General features: G+C 32.6%; 2 protein-coding genes and 1 long non-coding RNA gene across 3 annotated transcripts in view; 2 read left to right on the plus strand and 1 right to left on the minus strand.

The window, feature by feature from the left end:
• Positions 1 to 4,190, minus strand: LOC122524848 (probable protein phosphatase CG10417). The gene is made up of 6 exons (XM_043647330.1): positions 3,799 to 4,190; positions 2,392 to 2,671; positions 1,470 to 2,226; positions 1,165 to 1,300; positions 614 to 1,069; positions 1 to 531 (listed from the first exon to the last, which is right to left on the minus strand). The coding sequence occupies exons 1-6, from the start codon at positions 3,907 to 3,909 to the stop codon at positions 286 to 288; spliced, it is 1,986 nt and encodes a 661-aa protein (XP_043503265.1). The 5' UTR covers positions 3,910 to 4,190; the 3' UTR covers positions 1 to 285.
• Positions 4,191 to 4,563: 373 nt separating this feature from the next.
• LOC122525882 lies at positions 4,564 to 5,031 on the plus strand. The gene is made up of 2 exons (XR_006305900.1): positions 4,564 to 4,704; positions 4,909 to 5,031. It is a non-coding gene; the product is annotated as an uncharacterized LOC122525882 (long non-coding RNA).
• Positions 5,032 to 5,937: 906 nt separating this feature from the next.
• Positions 5,938 to 16,268, plus strand: part of LOC122523916 (heparan sulfate glucosamine 3-O-sulfotransferase 1) — a 62,404-nt gene continuing 52,073 nt past the window's right edge. The window contains exon 1 of the mRNA XM_043645893.1: positions 5,938 to 6,658. The gene's annotated coding sequence lies outside the window, so the exon portion shown is untranslated. The remainder of the gene's footprint in view (positions 6,659 to 16,268) is intronic.

Here is a 16,268-nt window from a genome sequence, read left to right on the forward strand (position 1 = left end):
TTTTGTAAATAAAACGTAAAAAAGAAAGAAGCAATGTATCATCTTCATGTGCTCCAATATCTTTCAGTCTATAACCAACAGCCACCATACTAACGCACTCTCTTTCTTCATCACACATTTATGTAGTAACTAATCGTTACTGTACGTTAATGATTATACATTCATCTTCAATGAACAGTTTTACAATGCAGTACATTGTTTGAAAATGAATTTCACATTCATCCATCTGCTCTTGGAAAGAAGAGGAGATCAGCAGTTTATAAAATCAATGTTTTAGTTGATAATTTAAATAGCTGCTTCTGTTTTAAGACGTTTGCAAGATTGCATTCTATTTTCCTCGGTAGAGCAATCGTTGCTCTCTTTATTAGGGCTAGAAGGTGACAATGGTCTTTTATCTTTTACACAAACTTCGGCTATTGTTGCGTTCGTTACATTCGAGGATGGTGGTTTAAATCGTACGATCACTGCCGTCATATTATCACATCCTGTACCATCGCCGAAAGTATCCGGTGCAAGACAATGATCAAATAACTGTAATACAAAAGAGAGATCAAAGAAATCATTAGAATACATATAATAAAATAAGAAATATTATTAAATGTAAATCAATTACCTCTTCGCAAATTTTAGAAATGTTATCATACTTTTCGGTTAAACGCGTTTTGATAAATTGTACAACACCCTGGCTCGACATAAAATTCCAAATACCGTCACAAGCCAATATCATGAATTCATCCCTTTCTGGTTCAATGGTAATATGCCTTACATCTGGAAGCGCAGATATCATTTGTTCCTGTGGTAGTAAAACTGTATTTCTTTTGTATGAATGATCTCCAAGTGCTCTCGAAAGATTAAGGCCACCGTTCACTCTGCCGTCTAACGAAACTTTTCCACCAGCCTTTATGATACGTTCCATTTCTGGCTCGTCTTCTGGTTTATGATCTAAACTGAGTTCAAGAGCTTGACCATCCCTACACAAAACGCATCGAGAATCTCCTGCATTAGCTACGTATAGTTCGTTTCCTTTGAGTATGGCGACAACTGCTGTACATCCACTGTCGGCACCTGGCTATATAGGAAAAATAAGAGATACGATAATTATTTTATTTTCCGTTACAAAATTTATTCCTTATCAAAGCAATGATACTTTGCAAACTATATTACCTCTTCCAAATTTAGTACAGAATCTTCATCATCTTCGTCCTCATCTTCATCTTCATCTTCGTCTTCATCCTCATCTTCATTATCTTCGTCTTCGTCGCTTTCATCTTCATCAACATCTTCTGTATCATCTTCATCACTGAAATTTCATTATGCTTTAATCTTTACTTTTTACACACACACACACAATATTTGTTTATTTATTTTATTTTTTTTACAATATAACTTTTAAGTTTATTCGTGTGATAGTTTTTGTTACAGTTAAATAGTAGTTTAGTACCAGACGCGAACAAGTTAAGTTATTATACCTTTCAAGGGCTCCATCAAATGTTTCATCATTTTCATCATCATCATCATCACCTTCCAACTCATCATCTTTTCTCTTTAAAAAACTTTGGTAAAGCTCGCTTGATTGGACTCTTCTTCGACCACTGCTACTTATTCTTTCTTGCTGTCCAGCATCTCCATTTTCTACGGGTGTACAAGAACTGCTTGATACATTGTCACCCCCTCCTTTACTACTATCCGCACCTTCTATTCTTTTTGATTTTGCTCCATTTAATTCAACTTCGTTTGTAACTGTTACCGAACATGCCGACTTTCCAGGACTGGATACTTGTTCTTTAACATCTTCTGAACTATCCGGCATGTCAGCAGATTTAGTAGTTTCCATATCAGCAGTAGACACTACAGGTACAGATGCATGCATATTTCCATTGCTGGTGGTAGAGTCAAGAACTTGCTCTGCTTCGTTACTCCCAGATGATTCTTTCTTTTTCATTGTGACTGACGTAGAGGAACGACATGGTTGGCTAGAGCTACTAACATCGGCTTCATTTGTATTCCACGCAGATGATGAAGATGAACAACCAGCACCAGATGACGAACAACTAGCTTTATCCTTTCCTTTTCTTACCATTACGTATGGACGCGCGAGTTTAGTAGATTTCTCATTTGCCAAATGATTAGCCTGAAGATTCCATATCTCTGATTGATAACTTGCTATAACTTGATCTACCGGCATTGCAGCTTCTAAATGTAGATCGCTAATATTTTCTTCTTCATCTATGTGTAAGATAATAGGCGGTGAAGATAATCTTATTAAATATTTCTTCGTATAATTAAATAATTGTAATAGAGTATTTCTCAGAAGATACAAGAGGAGCAACATTACGTATATAAAAGTATAACCTGACATAATTAAAATACTTAGTGCAATAAAAAACGCACCAGTGTCGTTAAATTCATCCTCTTCACAACCTGGAGGTGATGGATTTGCAAGTTCTTTAAGAACAGTAACTACTTCGGGCTGTGCTAGTGTAGCATCGAAACCCAAAAAGGCATCGATCAATGCTTGCCTAATATCACCTTTTTTATATGCTTCTGTTTCTTTAATAAAATTGGGAAGATTACGAGCGCAATATGTTGCTACCTCATGTCCACCATGGCCATCGTATACAGCGAATAAGGAAACATCTTTGTCAAACTCTATGCAACAGTTGTGGGCATCCTACGAGTAAATAAATAAACCATATCAATTTGCATTGTAACTTTTGAATAAAGCTTTAAACGATTTAAGTTTATATAATATATTTTTCTTATACTCTTGCATAGAATATGCTGACATGGTTTAATAAGAAAAATCTCAGACATATTGCATATAATAACAATAATAGGTTATGAACCATTTGTTAATCCATTGTAAACTAAACCAAATAAATATATGAAATTTAATGAAACAGAGTGGTAACCAAAATGTTTCCAACACAAGTACATCAAGGATCTGATAAAAAGCAAATATAGAAACCAAAATGCAGGGCTCTGAAAATTATTTCTGAAAACATAAACTGATGTATAGGCATATATAAAAATGTATATATATATATATATACATACATACATACATACATATACATACAATATATATGTATATATATGTATAATTATAATTAAAAAAATAATTGTGATACACAATAATGGATTAAAGCATACATTCACCATACACACACAACAAACGCACAACAAACACACACAAACACACATACACCAAGAAACATAAATAAAATCAATATACAGAAAAAGGAGGGAAAGGAAAGAAAATGAAAAGTAAAAAACGCAAAGTAGTGAATGTGCAATTCAACGATTTGAAAATATACAACATGCACAAAACTCATTAGAATAATATCCGAATATATATGAAATGCGGGCTAACGTTTATAATCAGAGAGTCAGAAAGTAAGAGAAAGAGAGAAAGAGAGAGAGAGAGAGAGGTGTATATATATATATATATATATACATACGAGTATGTTAAACTTATATTTAAATATAAAAAAGCTATATACACACATATACATAAATACATATACATATATGTATATATATGTGTGTGTGTGTATAAGTTGTATATCGATAAATAAAATTTGAAAAGTTAACGGCATCGAGAATAATAGTATATAGTATATCTGGATGATAAATCATCACCGGTGTTTTACCGGTCGATAGAATTAATGATAATTCCTTAACCGAAATCATTCTAATATAATAATGAAGTAAAAGTATGAAAGTAACGGTGCAACTGCAACAGCCAGTTCTCAACGGGTTCTTTAGAATTCTTTAGAGAGTTCTCTTTTCCCTTACCTCTTGACTGATACGCCAACCTTGCATGGAACTCGCACCGAACGCTACATTTTTCCCAACTTTGTCGGAGGAAATCTTCTTGGTAATGGGTTTCGTTAAATATGCTCCCATCTTATATAAAAAAAACACACACGCACACGCTCGCAGGGAGGGAAGAAAAAAAACGGAGGCGATAAGTCGTCGTTCCTGCTTTTTTCCGTTAGTATAGTACTATAGTATATATTCCCGTATGATATGTAAATATGTGTATGTGTGTTATGTTATATGTATATATAAATATATGTGTACGAATGGTATATCAAGGGGCACAACTAGCCTGGCTTGGCCTGGCAGAGAAAATACCGTATTCACAAGCACGGCGTACAGTCGTTAACTAGCCCCCCATGACCGGTTTGCCTTTCTGTTTTCGATAAGTCATGTGGCGCCGCCTAGAACATACTTTTTCTCTCTTATGTTAGTACAGAGGTGTGATGCGGTTTCGCGCCAAAATTTTGACGGTATTTCGAACCAGCGATTGATTTCTTCTAACTAGTATTCTATACGTCGATTAAATAATAATAATTATTATTATTATTAAGAATTCGAATAAATCTTTTGAATTAAGGTTGGGTTGATAATAATCTATCTCTTGGATTCAATTATTATGTTAGTACTAAAAAAAGGGAAATAAAAAATAAAAAAAAATGTTTCTATAAACTTCCGTTTTGCGTGCAGAAAAAGAAACTAGAATGTATTAATCAAATAGATAGAAAGGGAAACAGGAGAATCGGCAAATCATGTCGCACGATAAATCTTAGATTCTGCTAAACGTTTTATTATTATTATATCTGATATGAAGAAAGATAGCGTCTATACTAGTTAGAAATAAAAAGAGAGAGGTCAATACGCAGATTGCGTTTTGACTTGGTGTGTTGTGTTAGGTGTAACAATCGTAGATATTGTATATTCGTATTATATCGATTTGTCATTAAGTTCCTATCTTCCTTTCTGCTTGTAGCCTGCTAGCTAGCTAGCGCATGAACACAGACAACAGAATCGTCAGATATGTAGAAGAAATGTCGTCATATTTCTAACGACGCATGTCTATTTCTTTCTCTTTTTATCTTGTAGAAACGTATGCTGCGTTTACGCACGGTGTCGCTACGCGTCATGTGTGATCACGTGTCTCGCAATGCATTTTGGTGGGGGGATCGGTGTAAACGGCCGCCATTGATGTAAGAGAAAGAGATACAATAAGAATGAGATAGAGAGGAAGAGAGAAGGATGAAATGCTGGTGGCGCTGTATTTCATCGTCTAACGTGTGTTGGCTACCGCTTATCGATTCGCATCCTCGTTGAAAAACGAACTCGCTTCTGATTGGTTGAAACGTTGTAGCGCGCGTCACTTCTCCCGCGTATCGATGTTAAATGTACATCGAATGTGGACGCAAGTGTATTACTCTCGGATTGTTAAGAAATCGTAATTCCGTTAGAAAATAAAATCTTCGAGGAAATCATATCAATTTCAACAGTTAATCCTTTATAAAATCTATATGATATTATGTTGAAATTCCTCTTCGAAATATCTTAGGTTACATCCAATCAAAAAAGTAATTCGATATGGTAAGAAATTTTATTTCTGAAAACTCATTACTTCAGAGAATAATTCCAATATAATAAACGAATAAAAAACGTGTATTTATAGATATGCATAAATATATAAAATGATATATCATTTTTCATGATGTTTTATTTGTTAAACATAATGGACGATTACGATTGGTCGAATTATTTTGAATAAAATATATCACCGTATTAATAGTTTTTTTTATCTCTTTGCTATTAGAAAATAACAAGTAAACATTTCGAGTGTAATCGTTCGAGTTTATTGAATCGAAAGAACAATAAGAAATGCGGTAAGAAAGAGAGAAGAAAAAAGAATGTGTCATTTTTCGTATTTCTTTGGTATAAGGAAAAATGTGAATGCGCATGTGCACAAATAGAGAAGTGGCGTTGCGCGGGCCTCGTCTGTGATAGCTGGTTGATGGTAGTAGGACGGTGCGGTAAGCGGAAAAGGTGGGAGTGAGAGTGATAGTAAGACGGAGAGGTGCATGCTCCGAGGTGTCGCGCGGTCGACGGAGGAGTGGTGGGGATGTTACTCCGCGCGACAAATGGATCCCGCGGCAGTACGTCGGCGTAGCTCGAGCGGCTCGGAGCTGGTCGGTCCGGTATTAAATTCGTCCTTCGGTCCTTGACCCACGACAAGGCTTATCATCGCGCTAATAGCAAACCAGGCCGTGTTTTAAATAAGAGATTTATCATCTCTCAGTGTGTTACGAGATTGTTTAAGTGTCACGACGGTGGTGTTGAACGTTTGTTGACAAAATTTTTCCTTCCTTTTTTTTTCTTTCTTTTTATACTCTCATCTTCATCAGAGTGAGTTCAACCCTTTGAGAAAAGCAGGTTCTCGTACATAACCTCATCGATGTTCTTCTCTCGCTACCCCTTGTCCAAGGAGTTGAACACTCGAGTTACGATGTTCTCCATTGATTTTTTACATTTACGAATTTTTCTTTTATTCTTTTGTTATTATCAGTGAAATAATATCGAACATTGAAGTTAAAACAAGTGTGTATAAACGAAGGTGGTGGAGAAGGAAGAAGAAGAAGAAGAAGGAGAAGAAGAAGAAGAAGAAGAAGAAAATATTAGCATTAGAACCACCACTACAATTACCATACCTGTTATCTCATTTGTATTGATACACCATCGTCTTCGTCATTATCACCGTTATCATCGTCGTAACTAGAAGCGCAAGAAAAGCATACATCGTGTGTGTCCACGGCCTAGTGACCTGACCTTGAGTCGGCCCGACCAGGTACAGGTACGTGTTTACTACTTACGTACATAGCTTCAAGGTATTCTTCTCTTTTTGTTATTTATGTGCATATGTATATATTTTTTTTTCTCGACAAAAACGAAAGAGAAAGAAGAAGATTGAAAATTATTCTTTTCTTTTTTACTCCTAGATTCGAAGGTTAGAAAAAAAAAAACGATAGCTCGTTTTTCGATAACGTTGTCGTATTGAATATCACATAGCTCTTGTGTAAGAAGAGACTTTTAATATCTCTTTGTGTTTTCAAGGTCGAGAAAAATGTTCTATCACCTATTTATATATGTTTAAATTATTTATGTCTATCGCGTATCTAAATACGTGAAATGCAAGTAGATAATTTCATTTTCTTAAGTTTCTTTTTATTTTAATTTTTTTTCAAGGACAACAACGTGAACGTAATGTTTGATTTAAATTATAATATATCTCGATCGTATTATTTCTATTTCGTATTTTAGAAAAATAATTTTTTCGTTATTTATTATTATCATTATTATTTATTAATTTAAAAATCAATTTTTATACATTCTAACACTTTCTTTATTGAGTTGTTGTGTTGTTTTATTTCATTTTTGTGACCGTTTAATAATCTGTTTCTCCGGCGCCTCTTTGTGTTTGAGTTTTCTACTTAAGTCGGCTTGCGCCTGACTTGACGTGGGGTTTAACTACTGACCAGTAGAAAAACGTTTTCTAACATTATTTACGAAACATCGCCATAGTTGTGACGGCTCCAAACAAATGTTATTTTTCTTTTCCTCTTCGGTTTTTGCTAATACTCTCTTTAAGAACTTCCAACTAAATGGAGGAAAATGTTTTTAACAATGTCGGAGAGAAGTAAAAGACAAATGGATTTGGGGGTCTTGTTTTGTATATTTTCTGTTTTTAAATTTTATTTTATTTTATTTTTTGATTTTGTTTTAAAATTTCCATTCCTCGGAATTGTAAATTATTATTTCCACCTTTTTATTTCCTATAACTTTCCATCGTTCCCCTCTTTCTCCTACTCCTATTTACATATTTCATTGGAAAACGACATGCGAACGGAAGCTATACAGAAATTTGGTTAAGTTTATCTAATATTTTGTTATTACAAATGAATATGTCGTCCTAGCCCTTTTTTACTTATTTTATTTGCTTATATATTTAATGATTAAGGAATATTGTTATATATGCGTGTGCATATAATGCAGATTTAAAACGACAAATTTGAAAGAAGAATAGTCTTCGAAATATTTCGGATGTCTAGGATAGCAAACATTTTATTTTTCCTTTATCTTTCGAATCTATTTCGCGTTAATAAAATGTCCAATCGTTTTTAAAGAGGAAAAAGAAGAAAATTTTAACATATATTTTGTTTATATGTACTAATAATTATGAAAGTGTATTAAATCAACAAATAGAAAAAAATTAATTTGATTTTATGATTTACTTGTAGATAAAAATGATTCGTATTATAAAATCAATTTGTTTAATTTTGGAGCTTATTAGTTTATTTTCAGAATTATTGGCATACATATAATACGAGGGTGGGTTGGAAAGTTTCGAGACTATGTGGAAAAATAAAATTGAGTTTTTATATTAGATTGAAAATTTTTCGACCGAGTCACAAATATATGTCCGTGTATTATTTTAATTTACGGGTAGAAATATTAAATGTTTCGATTTAAGTAGTAAAAATTACATTAGAAATGATAGTCGTATCGTAAATGTATCCTCAAAGGAAAAGATGGTCGGATCTGTTGGTTGTTTTTTAAGTTCTTGCAAGTGAGGTCGATATCCAAGACTCGTTTGGCTGACTACTGTCTACTACTACGGCTTACACGTGGAAAAACAAACGTTGAAATTCACTTTATTAGCGCCGTAGGAGCCCCAGTTGTAATTAGAAAGCCCTGGGACAACGACAACGACAACGACAATGACAACGACAACGACAACGACAACGACAACGACGACAAGAAAGAGGTGGAGGTGGAAAAGGAAGAGGAAGAGGAAGAAGAGTTTCTCCATTCCTTTTACTCTTTTCCTCAAGTTTTCTTTTGTTTTCGACTTATTACGTAAGAAAACTCGACGCTGAGATAAGGCTGGTAGTAGTTCGAGTAAATATTAAGCAGACAAGAAAGATATTTCCTGGTTAGTATCCCGTACAAATATTTTTTCACGGTATGTTTTTACTAGGAAATATGTTTATTATTTAATTGAATACATAGAATTATTTAGAAATTGATATTTAGAATATAATATTATATATACACTATATTATAATATTTGTAATAAATTAATATTCATTTTTTTGTATTTCTTTAATGTGTCTCAAACTGAAACGAGAATCAAATTATTATTTATAGAAGTATTACATTTAGAAATTGAAATACGTGGTGGATCGATCAATCTTTACTGATTTTACAAATTAATTAGACTAAATTTGGTTTTTCTTTTTTCCCCACAGCTTGTGAAATTACAATTTTAGGAACCGTTTTGATTCGTCTACTAATTTTTAGCTCATCCTGTTTTTTGGTAGATTAATTTTTCTTTTTGTATTCGAAATTGTTATGACAATATTACAAAATTATGATTTAATTCGAGATAAAAAGTCGAAATACTTACGAATAAATTCTTTCACCTTTTTCCGCGCTCGACGAAAATTAAACTTTCATTTTGCAAACAGGTTACACCGAATTAAATCAATTCTATGTTAGTAATAATAATTTTTATTTCGACTGTATTTGAAGGATCGATTGTTATTGAGTACCATTTGAGATCGACGTAGTTATACAATTATTGCGACCTGAATTTATTTAATAATTTTTTATTACCTTTCATTTATTTTCGATGTTTGTAAGAAAAGTTCCAACAATATAGAATCTATACCTATATAACAAAATTAAAACGAAGAGAGAGAGAAAAAATAGAACGAGTTGCTTGCTTCGTTGAATTTCGTTCGAGCTAATATGATTATAAGCTAAACAAAACAAATATTCACATAGATAGATAGGTATATAGATAGATAGATAGATAGAAAGAAAGATAGATAGATAGATCGATGGATGGATGGATGGATAAAACGATAGATAGAAAAAAGAAATGAGAATTGAAATTGCGACCAGTCGAAAACGCGTGACTCTTTGACCTTTGCGTCTATCGGTCATTTCTCTCTTCGTTTTCCTATTCTTTTTTTTCCTTTTTTTTTCTAAATTCTTTTTTTTTCATTTATTTTACTTATACAGATTTTATAATTTTATAGGGTGAACACAATGTTCCTAGATAGGTCAAAAGTCACTAGATTAATTGAAAGATCGATCGCTTTTTTTTTTTGAGATATTTTAAGGTATTTCTTTTTTCCCGTTCAGATCGTAAAATTTCTAAAGCTTAGCTCGTAAAATTACGTCTTCAATCGCAAGCTTGTAAAGTTCAAAAAAAAGAAAAAAAAATGTAGTAATTGATTTGAAAAAAAAAAAAAAAGAAAAATCAGGTTGGAACTTTTGGCCCACCCTGTATTTCTATATCTCTATCTCTCTCATTCTTTTTCGAGAGCTCTCACGAATGGGTCGAAGAGGAATTCGATTAAAGCCACATTTGCATTTCATGCGGCCGTTTTTCTTACGATGCAAAATGCATTTTATTAAGTTTTTCTCTCCTCGACGTTTTCTGTTTGTACCATTTTTTGAACTAATATTATTTCCCTCCTCCGTCTCTTTTCCCTTCCATTCTCTCTCTCCTTTTTCTTCTTCCTAGCAGTGAAACGATACGGTGGTTAGTTTCTTTTTTCTAGTTCTTGTTCTTGTTCTTGTTCTTGTTCTTCTTTCTCCTCATACTCGTACATCATAAAATTACTGGTAACACTGCAAAACTTCGTCACGTGACTTACACGAGAAGATAGAGCGAATGAAGAAAGTTTAACAAAAAATAAAGAAGCAAAATAAAAAAGAATGTGGAAAAAAAACGTAGGCTCTTCTCGATTCTCGTGTAAATTAACATAAGGTTGTTGTCTTTAGGGGGTTAAGAATTTTTTATTCCAAAGATTGGAATCGATTTATAAAGGTGTTTATTTAATTTTAACATTCGAAGAATTTGCAATTAAAATAAAACATTAGTAAAAGTTAGAAAAACGTTTGAAAATATCGGCAAATGTTTACGAAGACAGTTAAATTATTTGATTTTAATCTTAATTATCGTTGCATCTCTATTTGTTCTTTGTTAATTAAAAACGAGAAAGAGAGAGAGTTTTTATTATTACAATTATTTTAATTATCAATTATTTTATACGTACATATATTTATTATTATTATTATTATTATTATTATTATTATTATTATTATTAGTACAATAATAACAAAATAAATAATGTTACAAAGTTGAATAGAGATAAAGTAATTGTTGTAAGAATTTCTCGAAAGCCCAAACGATCATCAGAACAATATGGCGGAACGTTCATTCGGTGGATACGTTAGCTCGTTCGAAGTGGAACTAGGCGATATTTTAACGTTGAAAAATCGTATGGTGTAGTGAGAGAGCATGTAGGTGCAATAAAAGGATTCTTTAAGCAGGTGACAAAGTACGCTTACGTTGCCAGAGGGAATACTACCTATCCATGGCTACTACTAGTTGCCGTGGCTTTGCTAAAAGTACCGGACCAAATAGCCAACGAGCACAAAGTGAACGAGCTTGATGCTGTCTACTCTTTCTCCCTCTTTTTCTCTCTTTCTTTATTTTTCTCCGAGAAGGGCCATTAACTTTTCTTCTATAAAACTTGTTCTTCTCTTTTTATTATTATTATTACTATTACTATTATTATTATTATTATTATTATTATTATTATTATTATTATTACTTTAATTTAACATATTTTATTCGTTACTTTTTATTTTCCCTAAAAACTTTTATTTTCCCTAAATCTAGTGACATATAATGATATATATATATATGTCACTAGATTTTGTTTTTACGTAATTTGTTGGTTATTTATCAATTTATGAATAATAGTATTATTAATATTAATAAACTTAACGCAACAACGAGAGCAAAAAAAAAAAGGAAAGAAATAAATGAGTTCATTCGTCAAGTTGGACGCATTCGTAACGATGTGCAGCAATTAGATAAGTATTTTTGGCAGCGTAGCAAATAGCTCTATCTCACTTTCTCTTTCTCGTCCTGGATTCAAGGATTATTGCCCTAAATTGCTTTCCGGATCTGGGAACTGAATTAAATCGTACACGTCTCGAGATATATATCTTATTCCCACCCGACGAATTAACGCGGACATTCTCGTTTACTGATTTGACAAATCGTTTCTAGAAAAAAGAAAACAATAAATGTATATTCTACTTTTTTCTTTTTTTTTCTTTTTTTTTCTTTTTTCGTTATAAGCCTAGGAATTTTGTTGTTGTTCGCTCGATTATTACTTATCAATGAATTAGTCGGATCAATTTGAATTAAAATAAGTCGATGTGTTAATTCCAGTTATAGTCTTTAGTGTAAAGATGATTTAATAATTAAATAAAATAAACGTTGTTATTATAGGTAGTGATTAGAATAGTAAAGAGTGTTGGGAGCATGATAACAGCTTTGTTAGGGTCGCAAAAGGGCTCTTGATAAAGGAAACAAAAAGAGTGTGAGAAAGACCGAGACAGAGATATAGACAAGAGAGAAAATGAGAGAAAAAGAGAAGAGCCAAGCACGTTTTATCGCCATTCTTAAATCGGTCCTTATCGCTTCTGATATCGGGCTGACTAGTCAAGTACCCATTAGGATCTAGAAAGGCTCTTTTAAAAGAGGCTCGTCTTCGCGTACCACGTACTAGCCATACTTTTTCAAACGCACCTGTGCACTCTAACTCGAAATGACGAACGAGAACGTATTAGCTCTGCCTCTGCTAGTCGTAAAAATGTACTAACTTCTATTCTACTATACTTTGAGATTTACGTTCAAAAGTAAATCCTCATACCTAGTGTAACAAAAGTTTCTTAAGGATTTTTTTTACTTATTTCCGACATTTTTGTTCGGATCGTCAAATTGCAAGATTTAAATTGTAAAATTACTGGCATAATTAATTACGAGCTTTTGAGTAGTTTAGAAAAAAGATTAATTGATTTTTTAAAATTACAATTAGAAATTTGTGGTTCCCGTTTTCTCTCGTATAAAACACGTGTGGGTGTATGGCGTGGTGTGCACGCGAAACGAGAAAAAAAGAAATTACTTTGGCGAGAAACGACGAGAAAAAAAGAAAGAAAGAAAAGGAGAAATGAATTAACTTCGGAGGAAAAATTGGTTATAATTTATTTTGTTGTAAAATATAATATATTTTTGTTTAATTTGTTGAAAATATTATTTGTTAAAAGCGTGAAACATTTTTACGCTTTTTCACTTGTACTATCTCTCTCTCTCTCTCTCGTTTTTTTCATTCAATTAATTAATGTACAACTCGCGTACGGCCTGTAATACTTTTTTTTTAAACAAATTCGAATGTAATAGAATTTTTTCAGATTAGAAACTCGGCTAATTCAAAATGGCCGGAGTCATTTCCGTGCCATTCCCGTGCCAGTTCGCGTTATCGTCAATAATATTGTTTTACGCAGACTAAGATCGTCTAGTTTTGAATTGTGGTGGTACGCTTTCGACACACGAGCCCTCCAACATAATATCGATAAAACAATTTGTTGGGATATACGGTCGTAAACTACATACGTCTCTTAATTTAAATGCCATACAGAGCAGGTCGAAAGTTTTTAGCCTGGCCAAAAGTTCCAAGATTATTTTACGAACCAATTACTCATTTTTTATTTCTCAAATATTTTACGTTAACTTATTTTTCCAAATTGTAAAATTATAGGATTTACTATTACGAGTCTCCCTACAAATTTAAAAGTTTTCGGAAAGAAGAATGTCAATTGATTTAAAAATATTTTAACACATTTAGGAATTTTTAGCTCATTCTTTGCTTACAATTTGATATATTTGATTTTCTTTTTACAAGTCTGGTTAGTAACTTTTTCATATATTTATTTATTACTGTTTTACCCCATAAATTACTATAATTATATCGAATTTTTTCTGGTTTCCTGGTTTTATAATATTTCCGTTTCGTTCATTTCGAAGCTTACGTTTGCTTTCTATTGTCTTCAAGCGTAGCACATACCTTCTTTCATAGGGGACTCAACAAAATTACGAAGCAAGAATGGCGTGCGAACGTGGTTAGGTAACAAAAGAGAGTAACATACACAATAAAAGCGTAGAGAGTCAAAGCCAACGCGATCCTACACACACGCACACACACAATTATACATGAACCACCCACTATGTGGACAACACTACGACGACAATTGCAATTCGTTGTCGCTACATTTCCCTCACGTCGTAATATCGTATTGTGCCGACTTACAAAAGGAACCACATCTCATCTTCTTCTTTAATATTGATCGTACTGTGGAAAATCTTTCGACCAGAATATTTTCGTCGATAAACAAAAAAGGAAGAAGAACAATATTAGAAGAAAATCATATCTTTATGTTACTACTAAATGAACATTATCTAACGTAATAAACAATACTACAGTAACTAGGCAATTGTAGTATACAATTACATTCAAAAAATTGAGAAAAGAAAATCAATTAACTTCTTTCGAATATTAATGTGCAAAAATATATATTATATATATTTTATTAATTAATTAATTAATTTAACAAAAATATTCTTCTCCATTTATCAAATTTCCATAAACGTTATTCATTTTCTGGGACTTCGTAAAATGTAGAAACGGGTTTTTGATTGTATATTTAATTAATTAGATAATTTGCGCATAACGTGGGAGTATAGAAATAATCGGTCAACTATTTATTCATAGTGATCAAGATGATCGAAATAAGATATACCTATTTATTGGATTTTGTTTGTTTTCTTATACTTTTCTCTCTCAAATCTCTCCCCCTTTTTTTTTGAGAAAACCAGCCTTCCATGAAAAATGTATTACAGCTATTACACGAAAGTCGTTTCTCTAAAAAGTTAGTCATTCTCTCTTTCTTTCTTTCTTTCTCTTTTTCGTTCTTTGATACAGCAGAACTACCGGCACATCTTCGCCGTCTTTGAAGACATGAGAGATTCTTTAGAAGCATGAAGATACTACTTGTGTTCGAAAGAGAAAGAGAGAGAGGGTGAACCATGTAGCAGTAGCAGTGATGGTAGTTGGGGGTAGAGGGTGGAGAGTGAAGGAAGAGAATGAAGAATAGAAAGAGAAGGAGAGACAGAAGTAGGTAAAATTTAAAGTGGAAATATTTCGACTACTGTTCTAACGCATAAGTTACGATCACCAGTCAGGGTTGTAAAAGTATTCGAGGAAATCATATTGAAGAATTTGTGAATTGAAATCATACCAAACAATCTAAACATTTTCATAAGAACACAAAACTTGGCTGGATAGGATTATTGTTTCAGGTTAAATTATTATCATATTAGAAATGTTTTCTTTCTTTTGTTTTTTTGGTATTTAAAATTCTAAGAAATTCAATATGGCGTATGGGGAGGGAATTTTTGTTGGTTAGTTCGTACGGGAAGAAATGAAAATTATTGAAAATTCAATATGTTAGGTTAGATGTTAGGTTAGTTTATTCGATATAAAAGAAATATTATATTTTTTCGTATTGAAAATTCTATAAAATTCAAATATGACGCATTTGTAGGATAATCTTTTGAATTTCGAGATGTAAAAAATGACGAGAATATTTTAGCGGTTACGTAGAAAGGAAAGGGATGTTGCCGGCGGCGAAGGACGAGTTGAAATTGAAGGAAGGGATGATGCAAACGGTCGACGATCAGATTTCTCAAATTCTTTGAAGAAGAAACTCGCGAGCGTAATCGAAGACGCATCTGAATAATGTTACGGTGGTAAGGACGAAAAAGTTTTCTCTGAGAAAGAGAAAAAAAAGTAGTAGTGAAAAGCGAAAAAGAACATAACTCGAATTCTAATTTCCAACGCCATTATAAGTTCCCACGATGGTATTTTTCTGTAGAGTAAAAAAAAAAAAATAAGATTGTGAATATTTAATGTCTTTCGAAGAAAGTCCAAAACATTGTTTCGCGCTTTTGACTTCGATAAAAAAAGAAAAGAAATGAAAAGAATTAAATAAGAAAAAGTAAGGAAAGAGAAAAAATACAAAGGGAGGGAATAAAAAAATAAATAACATAATTCAATATTGTGCACGTATATACTGGATGACTCTGGAAATAAATGAGATAAAATTTTTCCCTCTGTTTTTCTTAGGACTTTTTCTTATTTTTCTTTTTTTTTTTTTTAATTCAAAATTGTAAAACGATGATATATTGGAATATTGCGTTGATGTAAGTAAATGCGTATAATTTGAATGGGTGAAAGAAAGGAATAAAGAAAGAAAGAGATAAGGAAGAGAAGAAAAGAAAAGAGAAGATTGAGAAAAATTTTTGACCGACATCTCTTCGCAATGGCGAGAACATCTTTGCCATTTTCTCGGTTATCTTCTTTCGCACGGCAGAAGGAAAACATTTTCTTTCGTTGAAATTGGAACGGGAATGGCTTGGGATTGGTGGGAGGACGGAATGGCGCTCGTTGAAAAGATACGAAAGATGGAGAAGCTCG

The sequence above is a fragment of the Polistes fuscatus genome, unplaced genomic scaffold, assembly GCF_010416935.1.
Source record: "Polistes fuscatus isolate 324 unplaced genomic scaffold, CU_Pfus_HIC Scaffold10, whole genome shotgun sequence".
In the NCBI taxonomy this organism is placed as follows: Eukaryota; Metazoa; Arthropoda; class Insecta; order Hymenoptera; family Vespidae; genus Polistes; species Polistes fuscatus.

Excerpts from the sequence above, each read along its gene's own strand:
- LOC122524848 (XM_043647330.1), bottom strand. The coding sequence starts at position 3,909 with ATGGGAGCATATTTAACGAAACCCATTACCAAGAAGATTTCCTCCGAC. Across the intron at positions 2,227-2,391 it reads GGATGAATTTAACGACACTG|ATGAAGAAGAAAATATTAGC; the intron begins GTGCGTTTTTTA and ends TCTTACACATAG. Across the intron at positions 1,070-1,164 it reads CTGTACTAAATTTGGAAGAG|CCAGGTGCCGACAGTGGATG; the intron begins GTAATATAGTTT and ends TTTCCTATATAG.